Source organism: Sceloporus undulatus, chromosome 3, assembly GCF_019175285.1.
Source record: "Sceloporus undulatus isolate JIND9_A2432 ecotype Alabama chromosome 3, SceUnd_v1.1, whole genome shotgun sequence".
Lineage (NCBI taxonomy): Eukaryota > Metazoa > Chordata > Lepidosauria > Squamata > Phrynosomatidae > Sceloporus > Sceloporus undulatus.
Window position 1 is genome coordinate 164,786,364 of NC_056524.1, and position 18,107 is coordinate 164,804,470.

The 18,107-nt window shown below is 40.7% G+C and overlaps 1 protein-coding gene across 11 annotated transcripts in view; it reads right to left on the minus strand.

Moving 5' to 3' along the window:
- Window positions 1-5,721: 5,721 nt before the first annotated feature.
- Window positions 5,722-18,107, minus strand: part of RHOBTB1 (Rho related BTB domain containing 1) — a 112,734-nt gene continuing 100,348 nt past the window's right edge. For 5 of the 11 annotated variants that reach the window (XM_042458230.1, XM_042458231.1, XM_042458232.1 and 2 more), the window contains 4 exons: window positions 11,119-11,269; window positions 10,372-10,460; window positions 9,174-9,279; window positions 5,722-6,485 (listed from right to left, as the gene is read on the minus strand). In XM_042458230.1, the coding sequence (XP_042314164.1) occupies window positions 6,316-6,485; window positions 9,174-9,279; window positions 10,372-10,460; window positions 11,119-11,269 (516 nt within the window). In that variant the 3' untranslated portion in view covers window positions 5,722-6,315. Of the gene's footprint in view, window positions 6,486-6,990; window positions 7,127-9,160; window positions 9,280-10,371; window positions 10,461-11,118; window positions 11,270-18,107 lie in introns of those variants that run through there. The other 6 variants (XR_006102939.1, XM_042458235.1, XM_042458236.1 and 3 more) reach the window with 6 other exon arrangements.

Genomic DNA, 18,107 nt, shown 5'->3' on the forward strand with positions numbered 1-18,107 from the left:
GTTTGTCTTTTTCCACCTCTGACCATGTTCATTAGGGCTTGGGATAAATAAGCCTGCTGAGACCAAGCAACTTTTCTGACAGCTTTCATTTCAAAGCTATTTAGAATCCCTTCCAAAATTATCTCAAAACAGAGTTCCATTCCTCTCTTCACTTTTAGTGACCAAAAGCTCTTTAGTGAAACTTTCAAACTAAAATAACCACTGTATGGGGATGGGTTGAAATCACACTTTAACTGTAAAAGGCTATAGTGAGTGTGTACTGCAGGTTAATCGCAGAAACAGTTGGCCCTCTTCTGCACCATGGATTCAGCCTCCACAGCTTAAAAACATTTTTTTAAAATCCAAAAAACAAACCTTGATTTTGTTATTTATATATATATGGGACATCATTATACTATGCCAATGTATATAATTCACAGATTTTTGTATCCACAGAGCATCCTGGAACAAAACTCCAGTTGATACCAAGGGCCCACTGTATGATGTATACTAGATAAAATACACACCTACCTTTTTGGAGTCAACTATGATCCAAATAAACAGGAAGGTTAACAATAAATCTGGTGCATTGAGACTCATTTTCTCTTACCGAGTGCTTTTTCTGAAGAATAGGCTGTATTGCAATTTACTAACACAAAGCAACAAAATCTGCTTTCCTCATCCAATATTCTGTGTTGCAATTCCATAAATAACCGCTTCAGAAAGTGCACTTGGTACAAAAAAATGTTTCTCCCCTACCCCATTTAAGTTTAGCTGGCTGATAGGTAAGTTTAAACAAAAAATTAAAAGGCATTTCTGCACGTATCTTCTGACAGCTATATTTATGAAGGAAATGTAAAGATGATTAATGTTGACTGCTTAGAAGTCTAGCTGTAAAAAAGAGAAAAATTGCTGGTATATGGCCCCTTCCTTATAATGAGTTTCTATGTGGCAGTTGAAGAACGCCATCAAACACTTGCTACAAAATACTTTACAGGCAAATTTACAGCATAACACAAAGCTGCAACACATTGCACTTTGTCACCTTGTCCAAGAAAGATGGTCTCTTTTGTCATTTTCTGCCCCCTTTGTGTTGTATGTACATATACACATGCACATACATGTGCATGCACATTCAAAGGCAAGGGTTATAAAGGCACATGCACCACTATGTTGTTGCTGCTGTTAAATTTTGAATAGATAGTTTGGTGTTACTTCAGGTCTGTGTGAGTGAGTGGAAGAAGAAACATGTGTTAGGCAGCGACCCAAATATCCAGATTGTAGTCCCACATTTTCCTAGGTGGATTCAGCCCAGGACTTGATATAAAAAGAGAAACATAATTTCTAGACCCTGAATTTTGCTCTGGATTTTGACTCCAAATTTAGATTTCCAAAAATGTTGGACAAGAGCTGGATACAAAGTCTGTCATTGGGAAGTTGCACCATCATAATCCAATTTAGAACTGCATAGAGTTGAATTACAACATTGCAGCGTTTGTGTTCTAAAAAGGGGAGCGGAAATGTAGCTCCATCACGGGGGCCATTGCACAGGCAGAGTCAGCAGCATGGTCACTATGCCACAGTCCCAAAGCCCACCATGTCCCAATGCTCTATGTGTCCCAAAGTGTAATGGAATGCCCTGTTGCATAGTGGGACATCTTGCACAGTGCGCTAGTCTGTATTATTGCAATTCACTGGCATGGTTGTGTATCATGTCAGCAACAGAGCTCTTTTATTAGTAAAGCCAGGAATTTCTAGAGTTGCCAACCTGCAAAGGTAAGAGACTGAGATATCTACATGCTGAGCAAAACATCAGGCCAAACCTATATTCTCTCAGAAAAGACTCAAAGATGCAGAGATACCTGGTGGCACCTCAGTACAACAGTGGTTCACGTTTAGCAGTGATCCCTTCTCCACATCTCACCATTTGGGGAGATCTTAGACATTTTGTACTGCCCAAGTTGGGGGAGAGGACTGTGTGTAAACATGTAGAATCAGGTTGCTTTGCCGCCAAAACAATAAATCACACTGGAATAGGCACATTCATTATTCTGTGGCTATGTATGCTTGAAAGACACCTTTGCAAATATTTATGCTACTATCAGATACTACACCAATCAACCAAGAGACATTTTTATAGCTAAACAATTTTATTGACGTCCCTTTTTTAAAAGTTTGTTTTTTGCAAAATAAAAACAAAACCCACCCACCCTCACCAAGATTAAAGGCCATAGGCAGAATTAAACCAAATGAACCAGCCACTTGGTTATAGTAGCTGATAACTAATACAGCTAGTTATTATTGCATATACTCCTGGTTCATTTATACATGTCCATGACAGTTTGGCAAGATTACAATCATAAGAGTAGCTTTGGTTTTGTAAAAACCTCAGTAATATTTCATAAATTACAGTCTGCTGACATTTTACAACTGAGGCTCAACCTACATGTAATGATACAGACAAGCTCATTTGTTTAAACTGATCTGCCCCAACTGTATACAGAGAAAAGATCAAGGGAGACACAACTCTGCTTTCTGCTTGATGTTTATATCCTTCAGGCTCTCTCTCTGTAAGACATTTTCACTGAGCTCAGCCTACTTCCTTCCTTACTCCATTGGGAGAGTTGTTACATCTGCAGAAAGCATGTCACAGGTAAGAACTGATCTTGGAAAACTCACTTTTTGAATGATAACTTTCATAATCCACTAGCTGGGATGGCTGGGAACTCTTGGAGTTGTAGTTCAGGTGAGTTTTCCAAGCTCTGGGTGGGGCAGACTGGTGTTTTCGCCATCTCAGATGTACCTTATGCACACCTATTTGTGTGAAATGTAAGCCTGAACAACAGCAATTTAATTTTTATTAACTATTTAATTCTAACTCTCATGATTGTTACTTTCAATCTATATTGACTTGCAATTGGTTTTCCTTTTATAGCCCTTTGTCACAGTACAATGATATTCATTTGGTTGATGAAGCCAGATTTTTTAATCATCTACATAAGACATCACTGCAGTAACAGAATCTCTCCTATGCTATCCTATGCAGTTACTTTCTTGGGTGTGACATCTGCCACCCAGAACCAGAATAATTTTGGAAAGCTGGGTGGGACGTTGTGGAAGTCTTCCTGACCAAAGAAGTGGGGCTTGAACTCAATTGTGTTTGTAGGTATACCATGTGTGAGAGACTTCAGGAATGGGAATAAACAACTAACACTGGGAATAATGTAATGAGAATAAATAACTAACACTGTAGTTATAGCACTATAATTCCACTTTAATTCCATGGTTGTATTGTACAGAATCCTGAGATTTGTAGTTTGATGAGGCACTAGCACTCTCTGACTGAGGATCCTAAATATCCTCCTAAACTGAAAGTGCCTGCACTCCACAGGAAGGAACCATGGCAGTTGAAGTGCTATAGTTGTGTAGTATGAAACAGACCACTGTTGCAGTTGAGACACTTGGAAAAACAACTGAATAAAACAGCAATGGACATCTACCTTCCCCCCTAATACATGTAGAAAGTTCAAAGACACATGTTCAGAGCCCTTTAATCTTGTCCTCTCTTTCTTGCAAAATTCATGGTGAATCAAGATGTCCCCTTATTCCATTCTGCTCATGGTGACTACTCACTCTGCTCTATGACCTAATCATACTCATCTCCCAGCGTGGATTCATCACCTTGCTGGTTTTCTCTCCCATTATCAAGATTCATGATGGTGACTGGGAAACATACAATGTGATGATATTGTGTCACATGGAATCCTCTAAGAACTCTGTTGATGTGCTAGACAAGGAGTTCCACTTTCTCTAGGGTTGTGCAGTGGTGGTGATGGTGGTAGGGGGAAGGCAAATAAAATCTGCCAAGTAGCCTGTTTCTCCATGATCTTCCTTCTTGGTTGCTGAACACACAGCTTTGCTCTCTCCTGCCACCAGGTATGCCAGTGTAGTTGGGCTGGCCTGGTGTGCCAACTAGAATGCCTGCCATCACACTGATGGTAATACTGCAGCACAGGGGTTAGAAATTTACTGCACCAAAGCAGCTGAGTGTTAGAGAAGATAACATCTACACTAGCTCTTACCTATTCCAGAAAACATTGCACTATCCCATTTAATATGGAATTCAAGATTCACCTCTGTTTGGACAAATGCTAAGGGGAGACAAACATAAGTCATGAATGACCACAGATTGCAAGACAAAATGATATGTATAGGAGAGATAAAACACAATTATTGGAGTCCTCTATCTAACAAGAGGGATCTGTGTTGATTATGATTCAAGAGGAGGGGACTGAGTGGGAAACTTGTTGATTATGGATTTTAATTGTTTTACAGATAATGTAAGTGTGTGATGACGGTAGATAAAGTACCCCTGGTAGATGACCATCTAGCCTCTCTTGAAAAGCCTCCAAAAGTCATTCTTTAGAAGCTCTTGTGCTATAGAACTGGAGAATTCCAAGATGGGAGTGAGAGGAAGGAAATCTATTATGCTCAAAATAACCTTGGGGAGGGTTAGCCTGAGAGAGATTTAATGACTGCTCCAAAGGGACAGAAGATAGGCTTCATGTTGAATAGGGATATTAACTCAGCTCTCTGAGGTCCACGGCCAGCACACTACCCATTAAATTCCACTGGCTGTGCTAGTCATGGCATCTAGTTTACTGCTAAAAGATTCAATGGCTTGATGCAGGACACTTCAAAGCGTTGGAGTCTTGGTAGGAGGCTGTGTATTTTTCACATGAAAAAGGTAGTGACAAAAGGTCCAGACTTTGCTTTAGGATTACTCTTGCAGGTTAAAAGGCAACAAATACTTGGGAAGCTTTAAGAGCTGAAGAGATAAACCAGTAGCTATGGGTGGAGTACCTGCTCTGTATAAACATTCCATGAGCAATCTGTAAAGATATTCTTACATATGGTTGGCTCATTCTTACAGTTAGCATTTGCAGTGGTATACCTGCCATGGGGCTCTGATATGCTCATTCCACATACCTAGAAATGGATGAAATTGCTTGGTAACGAGCATTTATGCATGATATTCTTGCAGAGGCAAGCCCTTACCTACCGCTGGCTGCTATCAAGACTATTCCACGGCTAGGGAATTATTTTGAGGGCAGATCAGTGTTGATTACAATGCAGGTGGAATGGTTGTCCTTTGTTAGCATAATGATGAAAATGGAAGAGAATGACTAATCTCAGAAGCCCTTGACAGGTAAATATTCACAATGAAGCAGACATTTTTCAATATGGAAAAGTTTCTTCCATGAAGAGGCATAGATAACTTGAAAGAAATCATCCAAACAACTTGAGAGTGCTACTCCTTTTTGGATTTAGCTCCTTAAGGAAATTTGCAGTGAATAAAAGACACAAATGTAACAAGGTCTTCTAACTATTTTAAGATGATCTGTGAAAACAACACATTTTTATCTGAGGAATATATAAAGAAGGAGTTATTCCACATGGCTGTTGCTTTCTACCCTTACATGGCAAACAATGGTAAAACATGCCACCAGGCATCTAAAATGGGAAATTATATTCCATATTCATCAATGATCAGCAACGTAAATTGTGCACAACTTTGTTGGTGCTGGATCTTGTTACATCCCGTTACACAAAACAAAGAAAGAATAATCTCACCATTATTGAATCTATTATCAAATAGGTAGTACTTAGAAAGTGGGAGAGTCAGTTGCCTAGCAAAAGCTGGTTTGTTGCTATGCTGGCAATTTTTATCAGGGAAGCTCATTAGAGATGTTCTTTTTATTTTACTGTACTAATGGCTGGTGGAGGAAGGACAGAGCTTATGTAAATTAAAGACTTATTTACAAAGTTACTTTGCGGTTTGTGAAAGGAAATGATCAGAAATTTTGTTTTAAGACCTTGACATAAACAATTGTAAAAAAATACGTTCCACTTAAGAGACTGAACAATAAATGATGGATTTGTTATTGTTTTGTATATGTAAAAAAGGGAAAATTCGTACTAGTTTATACAGTACTGAAACAACAAACAATACAGACATTGCTTAAGAAGCAATTTTGAACTCACTTCTGGTGAGCTTGTGCTTTGTTGATCTTAGAAATCATAAATGCACACAGGTGGAAGAAAAATCATCATTTCAAACCGTCTTTTGCACCCTCCGCTAGGAATGTTCCCTGTAGAAGTGTCACTGAAACGAGCAGGAGTTCAGGGAAGAGCACCATCAGCTCAGCTCCCATTCACTTCAATGGCACAAGAACCATTCTTTGTGAACTGCAGCACTTTCGAATGGTAAGACTTCTTTGAAAACAACGTTTGTCAGTTCAAGCCATGCTCTTGACAGAGGCCCCTCTCCTTTCCTCAGACAACTACTGTGGAAGAATTCCAGAAGCACCACTTCCGTTTTGAATGATGTTTATTTAGTGCAATGTCTTCCTTTTCTCTTTCCTTTTTAACCCGCTGGAAATGATCTTCTTCCTTGAGGTACCAGACAGGAGGCCAGCGGTGTCTCTCAAAATATTCCTGATTATCTGTATCAAACAAACAACTAATGAAATTTGCAACTAGAAAGCATTTTCATTCTGCAAATTGCTGAAAACCTATCTGTTTTCATGCATTACTTAGGAAAAGTGGAATATCTAATGCCATGTTGGTGCCATTTGTCAGCAAATTTCATGGAATGCAGCACCTATCCTCCTGGGCAGGATTTCTTAGAAAATGCCAGCTTTCCTTAGAACAAAACAAACAAGCAACTGCATCTCACATCTGTCCAGTTTCTAGTTCTCGTGGTACAGGCTGGGAATATATTGAAGTGCAAATCTGTCACACTGAATTTTCTAGCTTCTAGTTTTGGATATTTGTTTTCTGAGACAGAGATATCATAAGCAGTTTTTCCACAAAATGTATATATGAAAAATATAAAATGTTACAATACAATAAAAGAAATACAGGTGCAACAATAGCAACAGATGCAACATCAAGCAATTTTTTACAGAACCAACCAACAGCGAGGGACAAGATAAAACAATTGTTCACCTTGCTTCCATGTAACATACTTGCTGTGGGCTGTAATCATTGTGTGTCCACCTTGGGGGATGGGATTGGTAGATGCTTCTCTGTTCCTATTTGTTCATGATGAAGCACAGAATGCCTGTGCGTGGTAGTTTGGGGGCTTTAAAATAATGCAGGAGAAGGGCTTTGAGTTCTTTATGGAAAGGACAGAAATAAAAGCTCACACAGCCCCTGAAAATCATATCTGCATTGTAAGGGACATGTACATGCATGGGTGTCCCAACCTGAATTCTGGCCTTAGGAGACATGGGAGTTCTGCAAGCAGTGCCATTGGTCAGAAGGTACATTTTATAGAAACTGTGGGTAAATATTAATGGTGGTTTGATATACTGCAGCATCATTAAGGATTATATTCTTAGAAACATAGGAAGTTGCCTGATCCTGAGTGAGACCACTGGTCCATCTAGCCTAGTCCTGTCAACTCTGACTGATCTCCCACATTTCAGGCAGAATTCCTTCTAAAGAGGAAAGGTCAGAAAGTGGCCATCAGGCCTTAGTAAATTACAGCTATGCTGAAGGGAAAGTCTGCTTTGACATTAAAAGTGTCACAAGCTATAAGTGATTTTAAGTTAAGTTAACCAAGTATCAGACTTTCTGAGTTGTGTTCTCAAACACTGGCACATGTCCTGCTAACAAATAAACCAGAGTAAGGTGCAATTTCTCTAGAGGGATTCCGCAGCCTCCGAACAGAAAAACCTGGTACTTCTGGGTTCTTCTTGCGGCACTCGAGTTATGTCGCAAGTGCACCACTGGTGCACTCGTGACATAATGGATGCACAGCAACGTGCAGATGCTGCGTGTCCCTTACGTAAAGATGGCAGCGCCCATGTGGACAAGATGCCACCATCAGCACGTATTAGGGCTCGGGACCGTGCGGTTGGTGCGCGGTCCTGAGCCCTACTATTGCCATCAGAACACCACTTTCTGGCGGTGTGTACCAGGCCTAAGTTACAAAAAAACAAGTGCGACAAAGCCTAATCTGGAAATGGTGGTTGTTTCTTTTTGGTTTGTCTCTATAGCTGCAAGAGCCATTTGTTGCTCAAAGCCACTGCATGTTTTTGTAAGAATTCTATATAAAGTTAGCTTAATTAAAACCAGAGCCCAGACAGCGCTGTACCACTAAATAAACTAGTGAGTTCAATCCACTATCAGACCTCATTTATGCACCTCAAACAAGTTATTTTCCCCTGGTCAGTTCCCAGGCCTACCCTGAGACCCCTGGTGGTTTCCATCCAATTACAATCTAGGCTTGACCCTGCTCAGCATCTGAAATCAGACAAGAACTATGCATTTGTGGTGGCACAGTATCCATATTTTGGTATGTGTGTAAAAAGATATGCCTAATTTTTCAAAGAGACTTTATAAAGGATTCACAGTCCAATAAAGAATGGGAATAGAATTCTTCAGTGGTGAGAAAATGAGAACCAAGAGATGAGAAGATTGACCCCTCCAACATGAAATGTATACATATAAATTTCTTGGTGCAGAGGGTGATGGAGCAACTGTGTCTCCTCTGACCTGCACTTTCCTGGCCCTGGTGACCATACCTCTTCTCACCTATGGTAAAGTAGGGAGGGGGCTGAGATTACAAAATTGGATAATGATCTAAAGAAGCTGTTGATGCTTTGCTTCCTACAGCACTGGAGGATTTAAGAGACATCTCTTATGTCTGGGTAACAAGACAGTTGTCTCACTTAAGACTCAATTCTTCATACCAGGAGGCGGGAATTCTGTATCTCATGGAAACATTTGTATGACACATGAATCACTGCACATTTTTTTAAAAAAGAAAAATCAGTTTGGAAGCTTTGGGGGTACATGATTTATGGGTAAAATATGATACCTCCCATACATTGTTCTATTTCTCCAAACTCCTTAGAAAGAAATCAGACTTGTTGGAAACTGGAAGTCTAGCTTGCTGGGGCCTGGGAAGGGTGGGAAATGGGGCAGAGGTGACTCCTTTCCCATTGTTATCGATTCCTTCCAAATTTTGGAAATGTTCAAATCCTTATACAATCTGGATTTTTGGAGCTGATTCTTTGGGTTTTTTTTGTTTTGTTTGTTTGTTTAAAGCACAGGCCTAAAGAATAAAGCACATGTACAAACATTGCAAAATGGACTGAAAAAATCTCACCAAGCAGCCTTACCAGGAGATTTAGTTTTGATTTCCTTTCGGAACTTGGAACAAACACTGTTATAGTTGGTGCAGATATAGTGCAAGCACCAAGCTGCCAGCTGGTTAGCATTGTGAAACTGGAAAAGAAGACAAGTGAATTGATATTCTGTGTAGTTAACAGTGAGTTTACAGAATGATTTTGATGTTAAGGCAAGAGAAAAGTACTCTGGAACTGAGCCATGTCAGCTATTCGTGAAAGTTTAGCACCACCACAAACACAGCAGGATGTTCAGCACAATGGAAGCATAATGGCTGGGGAACCTAAAATTAACAGCAGTAAAATGTGCTGAGGTACAGAGGAAGACCAAGGTGTTGTGCTTTTGATACACTGTTCTAAAACAGGGTTGCAGATTTGATTCTGATTACAAAATTAATGGAGATGGTGACTGGATGTTGCCCATCAATGCAAAACAAAATAGCTGTGCAGCAGACCAGTACAAGCTCTGTGAGAATCATTCTGGATGTGACATAGGGGGCCGCACCACATGCCGTGAGACAAACAGAGGTTTCTGTATTCACTTTGTCTTGCTAGCACAGGAGCTAGAGAGATACCACAGCACAGAACTGAGGAGCAGAAAGGGGAAAGTGAATCCTACAGATACACCTAAGACAGGCTTTTGCAACACAGCAGCTACAGAGATGGTGGGCTACAACTCATATCATGACCATGCTGGCTGGAATAATGGGAGTTTTTGTCCACATTTGAAAAATGACAGCTTGGGAAGGCAGACCTAGAAGGCTGAATTATTTGACAATCCCCCAGTGCTTAAGACCAAAGACTGAGACCACTGGAGGAAAATTCAGGAGTGTGCATATTTATGCTTCCTGCTGATTCTTCTCTCCAGATCTTTCATGTCTGCAGTTCTGCAGCAAACAAGAGATTAGGGAAAGTGTGTTTGCTGATGAACTGTGTAGTTTCACATGTAGTTTCACACTGGGTTTTTAAAGAAACAGTTGGAAGGTAAATACAATAAATACTCAAGGCATCTCTCACAAATCCTTAGAAACTACAATTAACATCACAGAAACATTTTTTAAAAAAATTGAAATATCCTTTTATCCTTAGAAATAATAATTTTCCAAGCCCATAATCATGATCCAAAGACCCTCTGTTTCCCTCCCTCAAGATATTGCCACAAATAACAGATAAAAGTTCCAGTTGCACTAACCTGGGCTATTTCCAAGTAGTACAGTGCTTCTCCATCTATGCTAACACCACTCATTGCTGTTTTGGTAAGTTCCTGTACTGCATGTTGTTCTGTCATAGTTGAAGAAGAACACAAACCAATATACTTTGTAAAATAACTATAGTCCACATCTGTCTCTGTATAAACTCTGTTGTTTATCTATCACAAAACTGCCCCAGGAAATGGGGAAAGAAAACACTGTAATTTGGGGCTCATAAGGATTTATTTTTAAAGCCACAGAGTAATCTTGCTTCCAACCAATTATCTTTCAAACAATGAAGCAACACTGGCAATTCTTGGAATTAACTATCATCATAATGCAATAATTAACCAAATCAGACTAGAGTAATAAAAGTAAACTTGAACTGTTCTTTTATGCAGGACATATTTGAACCGGATTAATTTGAAATTAGTTAAAATCAGTTATTAAAGTCTCAAAACAAGAATTTACAATGGAACATAAAATGTTCAAAGAAAAATAATCAGATTGTCTAACAGGCACTATGAACTGGAGACTATTATTGGCTTTCTCAGTCATGTACAAGCTTTCCAGTGGGCTAAATTGCTTAAACACAGAGAACACTGAAAATGTGTGCTTTAATTTGCTTTTGGAAAACAAAACTGCATGTCTGTTTTTTGCACAAAGACCATGAAAAACAACTGCCAATAATTTCAACATCACTAGAAAAAAGTTGCTAGCAACACATGTGGATTGCTGTGAAACCTTACCTGCCAGAGCAACTAAGTGTGGGAGGCAAAATCTGTTCGCCAGTGCAATTAATTCAAGTGTGTCCAACTCCTGACTGGATGATAGTTGCTTGGTGTACAGATAATCCAGAACAGCTTGCATGGAAGCCTTGTTTATGCTGGGAAGAACAACCTGGAAATGGGTAGAGGAGAACGTATTTTTAAGACATTCAGAAGTGGGAATTGTTCCAGCTAAGGACATGTGGGCCATACGGCTGTTGCTGTTTTTGCCACATATTTCTAGAAAACTAGGAAAAAACTAGTGTGAAAACAGAAGAAGCTATTATTGCAAAGAAAGCCATTCAACTCCCAACCAGCGAAATCATTCAATCTATATGTTGTGCTGTATGTACACTGCACTAATCACTCCCATTCTGTAACCTGCATTCACTGTGGTGGTGGTGTGTGCCTTAAAGTCATTTTGACTTGTGGCGACTCTAAAGTGACCCTGTCATGGGTTTTCTTGGCAAAATTTGTTCAGAGGAGATTTACCATTCCCTTCCCCTGAGGCTGAGAGCATTTGACTTGCCCAAGATCACCCAGTGGGTTTCAGGTCCAAGCTGGGAATTGAACCCTGGTCTCCACAGTTGTAGTCCAACTCTCAAACCACTATGTTACGCTAGGTCTTGTGGTCATACATAAATTGGTACAACTGTTGTTTTGTGTTATTTACTCTGCTTTTCTATTTAAAAAAAACAACTGTTCAGCATAATTTAGTCCAGTGTCATGAGAAAGAAAAGCAAAGAACTATAGTAGTGATGCTGGAAAAAACTATTCATCCAGCCTTCTCAAGTTTCAGCAGACATTTCAGACATAGTTTTTTGTGGGGGTTTTGGCCTATGTGGCCATGTTCTAGAAGTTTCTTCCTTCGACTCCACATTTCAGACATAAATTTAAGTATACTTTTGAAACTTTAAAAGCTAAAACATTGATTTTTAATGTTTTAAATAGAAGCTGAAATTCTTAGAAAACGAAGTCTGGTTGTTTATCTCTTTTCTTGCAAAAATGTGTGAGCGGGAATAAAAACTGGCATTTTGATGGCCACTGAAAGGCTTCAGGAGTCCGGTCCATGGAGAAGAATATGCAGATTCTAAGACCCAGGTTAGATCAGGAAGAGCAACTACCTACTGCATCCCTCTCTGGAAGTGAGAAAAATCCAGGAAAGAGAGAGGGCAGGACTCTCAGGGAAGGAAAACTGTGTGCTGTTTTGGTAGCAGTATTTGACTCTGCTGAACGAAGAGTTCAGAGAGCCAAAACCATTTACGATCTTAGGAAAACAACAAACAGGCTAACACCTGAATGCAAAGTTTCAAGGAGAACAAATGGGAAAGGTGAATATGCTTTTTGGAACATAAAGATGGCTGACTCTGCATGGGACTGTTTTGGTGTTATCTTGATTGTATGATGATACAAGGAAGTTAGGAGCTCTGCCCCAAGGCAAAGAGGACAAGATGCTCTCTTTCTTGTATCAAGAGACGTAGATGTCTAGTTCTGTGAACATAATTTGTCTTAGCTTGTCAAAGCAAATATGGAGGCTGAGAAAATGGGAATTAAATGGGAAAAGCTACTGCTTTCTTGTAACGTTATGGCTTAGTAATCTTTAGAGGCACAAATGACACCAAGGAGTGGCAGAAATCATGCAGTACACACCAGACTTGTTCTATTGCATAAGCTGGACTTGTTTTGTGGCACACTTAACAAGAGAGACTGACCACAAGTGAGTTATAGGACTGCCTAGATGGCAGACATATTGGGGCTGAAGGTTCATCCATGCCAGGAAGAGCTTTCAATAAAAGCTAGGTGTTCCCACACAAAGGACTGCACTAAAATAGTTCCACAGAAATTGTTCAGATTCCTGTAAATTCTCTTCCTTTGCACACACTTCACTTGAGATGCAACTTAAATTCTTGTAAATCTACACATGTAAATCTTGACCCAAAGCGGAAACGGGAAAGTCCTGGCTTGGGGACTTTAATCCTGTCCACTGAGTTCCCCACTATATATATGGCCTGTGAGTTCCCTGGAGCTTCTAAAGGCCCTCCCCCTTAGAAGAACACAAAAGTGATTCAGATGTAGCTCAGCTGTTTTTCTCCTCCTTTGCTTCCCACACAGGGGGATGAAGAAAACAAGAGAGGAGTAAAGTCAGGTCTGCTCAGTCAGTGCATTCGGAGCTGTGTGGGTCCTGGGACGTGGACAAAACCAAAAGCAGTAGATGAATGTGCTTCATTCACCTGTGCAGGAAAGGTGAGGATGGAGCAAAGCTGGGCATACTCAATTGGCACTTCAAGAATCACCTTGAGCACTGGTTGAATTTACTCGGTTCCCGCATCTCTTTTCCCATGTGGGAAATCCAAGCCCATGAAGGAAGACTTAGCAGAGCTGGTTGCACTCAGCTGGGACTTCAGCGCCTTTGTTGTTACAACAAAACTAACCACTTAGTAGGTATCTGTCTTGATTGCACAGAGTAAATTTTATTTTTTTCAGATCATTATCCTTTACTGTATTATATCAAATAGGAATGTTCTCTTGTAAGAGATGACTGAAGAGAAAATGGCTTTATTGTCTCTCTGTGTATCAGAGGCATATTTTCTCTTTCTCAGGGGGTCTTTTTAATGTCCCATCAAGGACTGAATTGGCAAAGACTGAAACCCTAAGGAGAGGGCTCTTCATAGTAAGCCACTGAGTAAATTAGGGAATAATGAGAGAGAAACACAAATACATTTGGCTTGATTTCCATCCAAATCAAAGACTTTACTTATGTACATCTCTGCAGACCCACAGAAGCAGGTGTGTATACCTCTCATGTGACAGAGGCCAACAGAAAACGAAAAGAAAAAAAAACCATGATATTTTCTAAGATGGAGAAATATATAGGAACAATGAATATATACAATGTCAAAGTCACTTCACACTGTCATTTTTGGACTTTGCCTCTGCATTAGCACATTCTTGACCTTAATATAAACACTGTGTAGCTAAAAATAATTCAGAGATGCTTTCTGGGATGCTGATTGTTTTTCAGCACCTCACAGTATTACCTTTCCTAGGACAATTGCTTTCAATAACTCGGTCTTTGCTGCTGCAAAATTCTCTAGGCACTGTCAATGACATTTCCCCCAACTGAGGAACAATTATAGCTATGTACGTAGAGAAATCTTGTGGCAGATTTGAGACTAACTGAAAGAAAGAAATTGGCAGCATGAACTTTTGTAGACTTCAGCTATGGACACTGCAACTGGGCACAACAGTCACAATGGAGAAAGAGTGTCAATCCCACCCTACATAATAACTAAAAATATACCAGTGCTTCCAGAACATCAGGTGGTTTGTTTTTTCTGAATGAAATTTGGAGGTACACTCACCACAACACTGGAAGAAAGCCTTTGACTGAGAGTTGTGATTTTGTAGAGATAACCCTGGAGAACTTTTCTAAAGACAGAGCGTTCTGATGCCTCTAAACAATCAGGACAATTGAAATAGCCCTGTCATGTCTTGATGCAGAAGCACATTTGAATTACTGGCAATTGCGCACCCTCTGTTTGGGACACTGCCTGGCTTAAGAGGTAGGTTTTTAGGGTAAAGCAGTCCCTTAACCCAACAAACTCTCAAAAATAAAAAAACTAAGGGGATTAAATAACAATCATACCATAAACTTATTGAAATAAAAAGGTCTTCAAGTAGTAGCAAGCAGACGTCAGGGTAAAAGCCAAGTAAAGCTTTTGAAAATTGTTTGGAAACTTTGGTTAGTCCATAATGCTGTGGCTAAACTACTGAACAGTACCAACTACAGGGAACAGACAACGTCCTTTTGTGACTGCTTCAGTAGCTACAGATCTTTTTCTGGGAACAACTGAAGGAGCTGGACATGACCTGTCAGCATGTGAAGGACCATAGCTTTCCACATGAGGAGAAGGGAGATGGTCACATTTGAGAGGAGTGATTCTACCAGTGCTTGGTGCTACAAAACTGTTATCTATAAAAAGTTGTGCACTGCTTAGGGACATTTATTATGCATTTTCAGAGACGTAAATACCTTTTAAATATGACTAATAAGATACCATTTACATCTTTCCTATTACATTAAGTGTTCCTCTTGTATATTGAGAAATAAGCACTCCTGAGCAGCCAGAATAATCTCCAAAACAGTATGGAGAAGTATTATTCTTGTATCTTTGGGAAGTGCATAAAATGTTAATGGCAATCCAAGAGGCATAGCAAAACTCATTAAGACTCGGAGCAATACAGTTGCATGTGTAATTCCTACGGCACAGTTTAACTTCTAGCACTTTTTTGGCACTTTAGCCTCTTTTACTAATGCAAACAATTTTTGTAGAAGACCATCATTCAGTTCTTCCCAGCTCACCCAACACCTTTTACCTTTTCACTCACAGTAATTAGAGAAAGAAATGGTGAGGGACGGGAAGCAATTTTCTTTCTCTGTCAGTGACAGAATTATGAAGACTTTTCAGAAAAGCACTATGTTAGGAGAGATGTGAAGATCACAGTATGTCCAAACACAGAGGAGAATCTAAGTAGCTTTGATTAATGCCTCTTGTCAACCCCATATAAGAATCACATTCATTCATATTGCTCCCTAATGTGAGATACAGAATACACTCAATTTAATAAAAACTGATGCTGTGGCCATTTTAATAAGGCCAGTTATATTCTCTGGTTCAGATCTGAGGACAGTGATTTGCCATATGGTTAGCAGGCACCTGCAAGTTAACCCCAATGTGAGGATCTGTATAGGAGGATCCTCCCAATATTCCCCAATATGAAAGAGTGAAGGTAACCTCCAAGTAAGGCAGGAGGAAGATGGTGGTTGCATTTTCCAAGCTTTGGGGACACCATGAACTCTGCATGTAATAATAATAAAATCTATTTTTATCCCGTCCCTCTGCGCATTGCAATTGGAGTGGCTTACAACATTAAAATATACAATCCATATTCCCCAATCACACCCCCTTTAAAATACAATTAAACAATTTATAATATAAAACATAACTTAAAATAATACATGACAAAATAGCAGTGAGTACAACTGGAGATCAAGTCCAACAGTTAGGTGTTCTTTTTGGTGGCCAGGTACAGTATCTATTTGGAAAAGGCCTGCCGGAAGAGTTCCGTCTTAACAGCTTTTTGAAGCTGTTTAAGGTGGTTATATGACAGATCTCATACAGCAGAACGTTCCATAATCTGGGAACGGTTACTGAAAAGGTCATTTGGGAGGTTGCTGCCAATCTAGTTTTTATAGGTTGCAGCAAATTCCTCCCAGAGGACCTGAGTGTGCGGGGTGGATTGTACGGAAGGAGGTGGTCCCCAAGATAGGTTGGACCCAAGCCATTTAGGGCTTCAAAGGTGATAACCAACACCTTGTGCTGGGCCCGGAAACTAATAGGCAGCCAGTGGAGCGATCTTAGGATCGGTGTTATATGGTCTCGTCCCAGAGACGAATGTGGCTGCCACATTCTGTACTAATTGCAGTTTCTGGATCAAGCACGAGGGTAGCTCCATGTAGAGTGCATTACAAGACGGTAGGTTATCAGTGCATGCACTACAGTTTCGAGGTCACCGGACACCATGGTGATGTCTCCTAGATAATCTCCACGTTGCAGAGTACAGATACAGGGTGACCGGATGTCTTAACAGCAAAGGAGGACAAGGCACTGCAAAAACATAGGACATTCGAGGGAATTTGTGGAAAAAATGTGCCCCGGCCAATCAAAAATGGTATAGGGCAAAGGTTCCCAAATTTTAGCCCTCCATATGTTTGGACTTCAGCTTTCAGAGTTCCCGACTGTTGGCCAAGCTGGTTGGGGCTTCTGGACATTGCAAAATTTGGGAATCACTGGAATGGGAGAGGGGCAGGATTATTCTGGTTACAAGGAAGTGAGCTGACATTTTATCCCGGAGAGGCACAGGCTAGTCAGCTTATGGCACCTTTGAGCCTCTGCTAATGCTCCAATGGGGACCACCATACAATAGCTGACTCTATACAACACCATTCCAGCAGATTAACTTTGGCAACTGTCATTTTGTTCTCCCCACAAATAAATAGGACACTGGATTAGAACAGAGCACGGGGGGGGGGGGGGGGGAAACAAAGTAACTGATACAAAAAAATATGTCTACAGTTGTTGTTTTTAAGCCTGTGGCTTTGTCACACAATATGCTAAGCTCCTCATGAAGCTTAATGAGACACTCATATATAGGAAGGGTCCTTCAAATCTGGAGCTAGCTGTAGACATGCAATGAAGGAGTTCACACTCTCTTTTCCCAGCAGAGAGGGTCCTGTCCTCCTGTAATCTGGGTTTAGCTCCTCCTATTTGCTCCTGTAGGCAGGGACAATAAACAAAAGACCGGCCCCTATATAGGGAGGAGCTAGCCCCCCTGAGCCTCAGTCTTGTTCCTGCCTATGCTCCTAGCAGGATGTTCTCTTCGAGCCAGCAAAGTTTTTCCTTTCTGCGAAAGCGGTTTGAGAGTTTTCTTGGTCTTCCCTTCTTCTCCTCTCCCTGCCTTTCCCCCCTTCTTTGGTGGTGGCTATGGCAGAGGACCCTGAGAGCATGGATGAAGGGCCATCCTTAACCCAGGCTTCCCTAGCTCAGGGTCTGCCAGCTCAACAGAGGGAGCTGGCTTCAGAGGGAGACCCTTTGGGATGTGTTTGCTGTTGCTCTGCAGCTTCTTTACTACAGCCTTGGAAGCATGAAGAAGACTTAAAATGGCAAGGGCTCCCAGGATTGGAGAAAGGTCTTGGCTTTGCCAATGACTCTCCCTCTCCTCCAAAGCTGCCCCCTTTCATGGTGGGAGCACAGGAGATTTCTGTAAACAGCATTGCAGCACATGGGAGCCGTGGGAAGAGATGGTGAGGGGTATCCCCTCCATGTCTCTGTTTCTCCACATCACCTCTGCCCAGCCTGTTAAGGCCAGGGATCAGTGAGGAAACTGGCCAGAAGTCATGGAAACTTCCT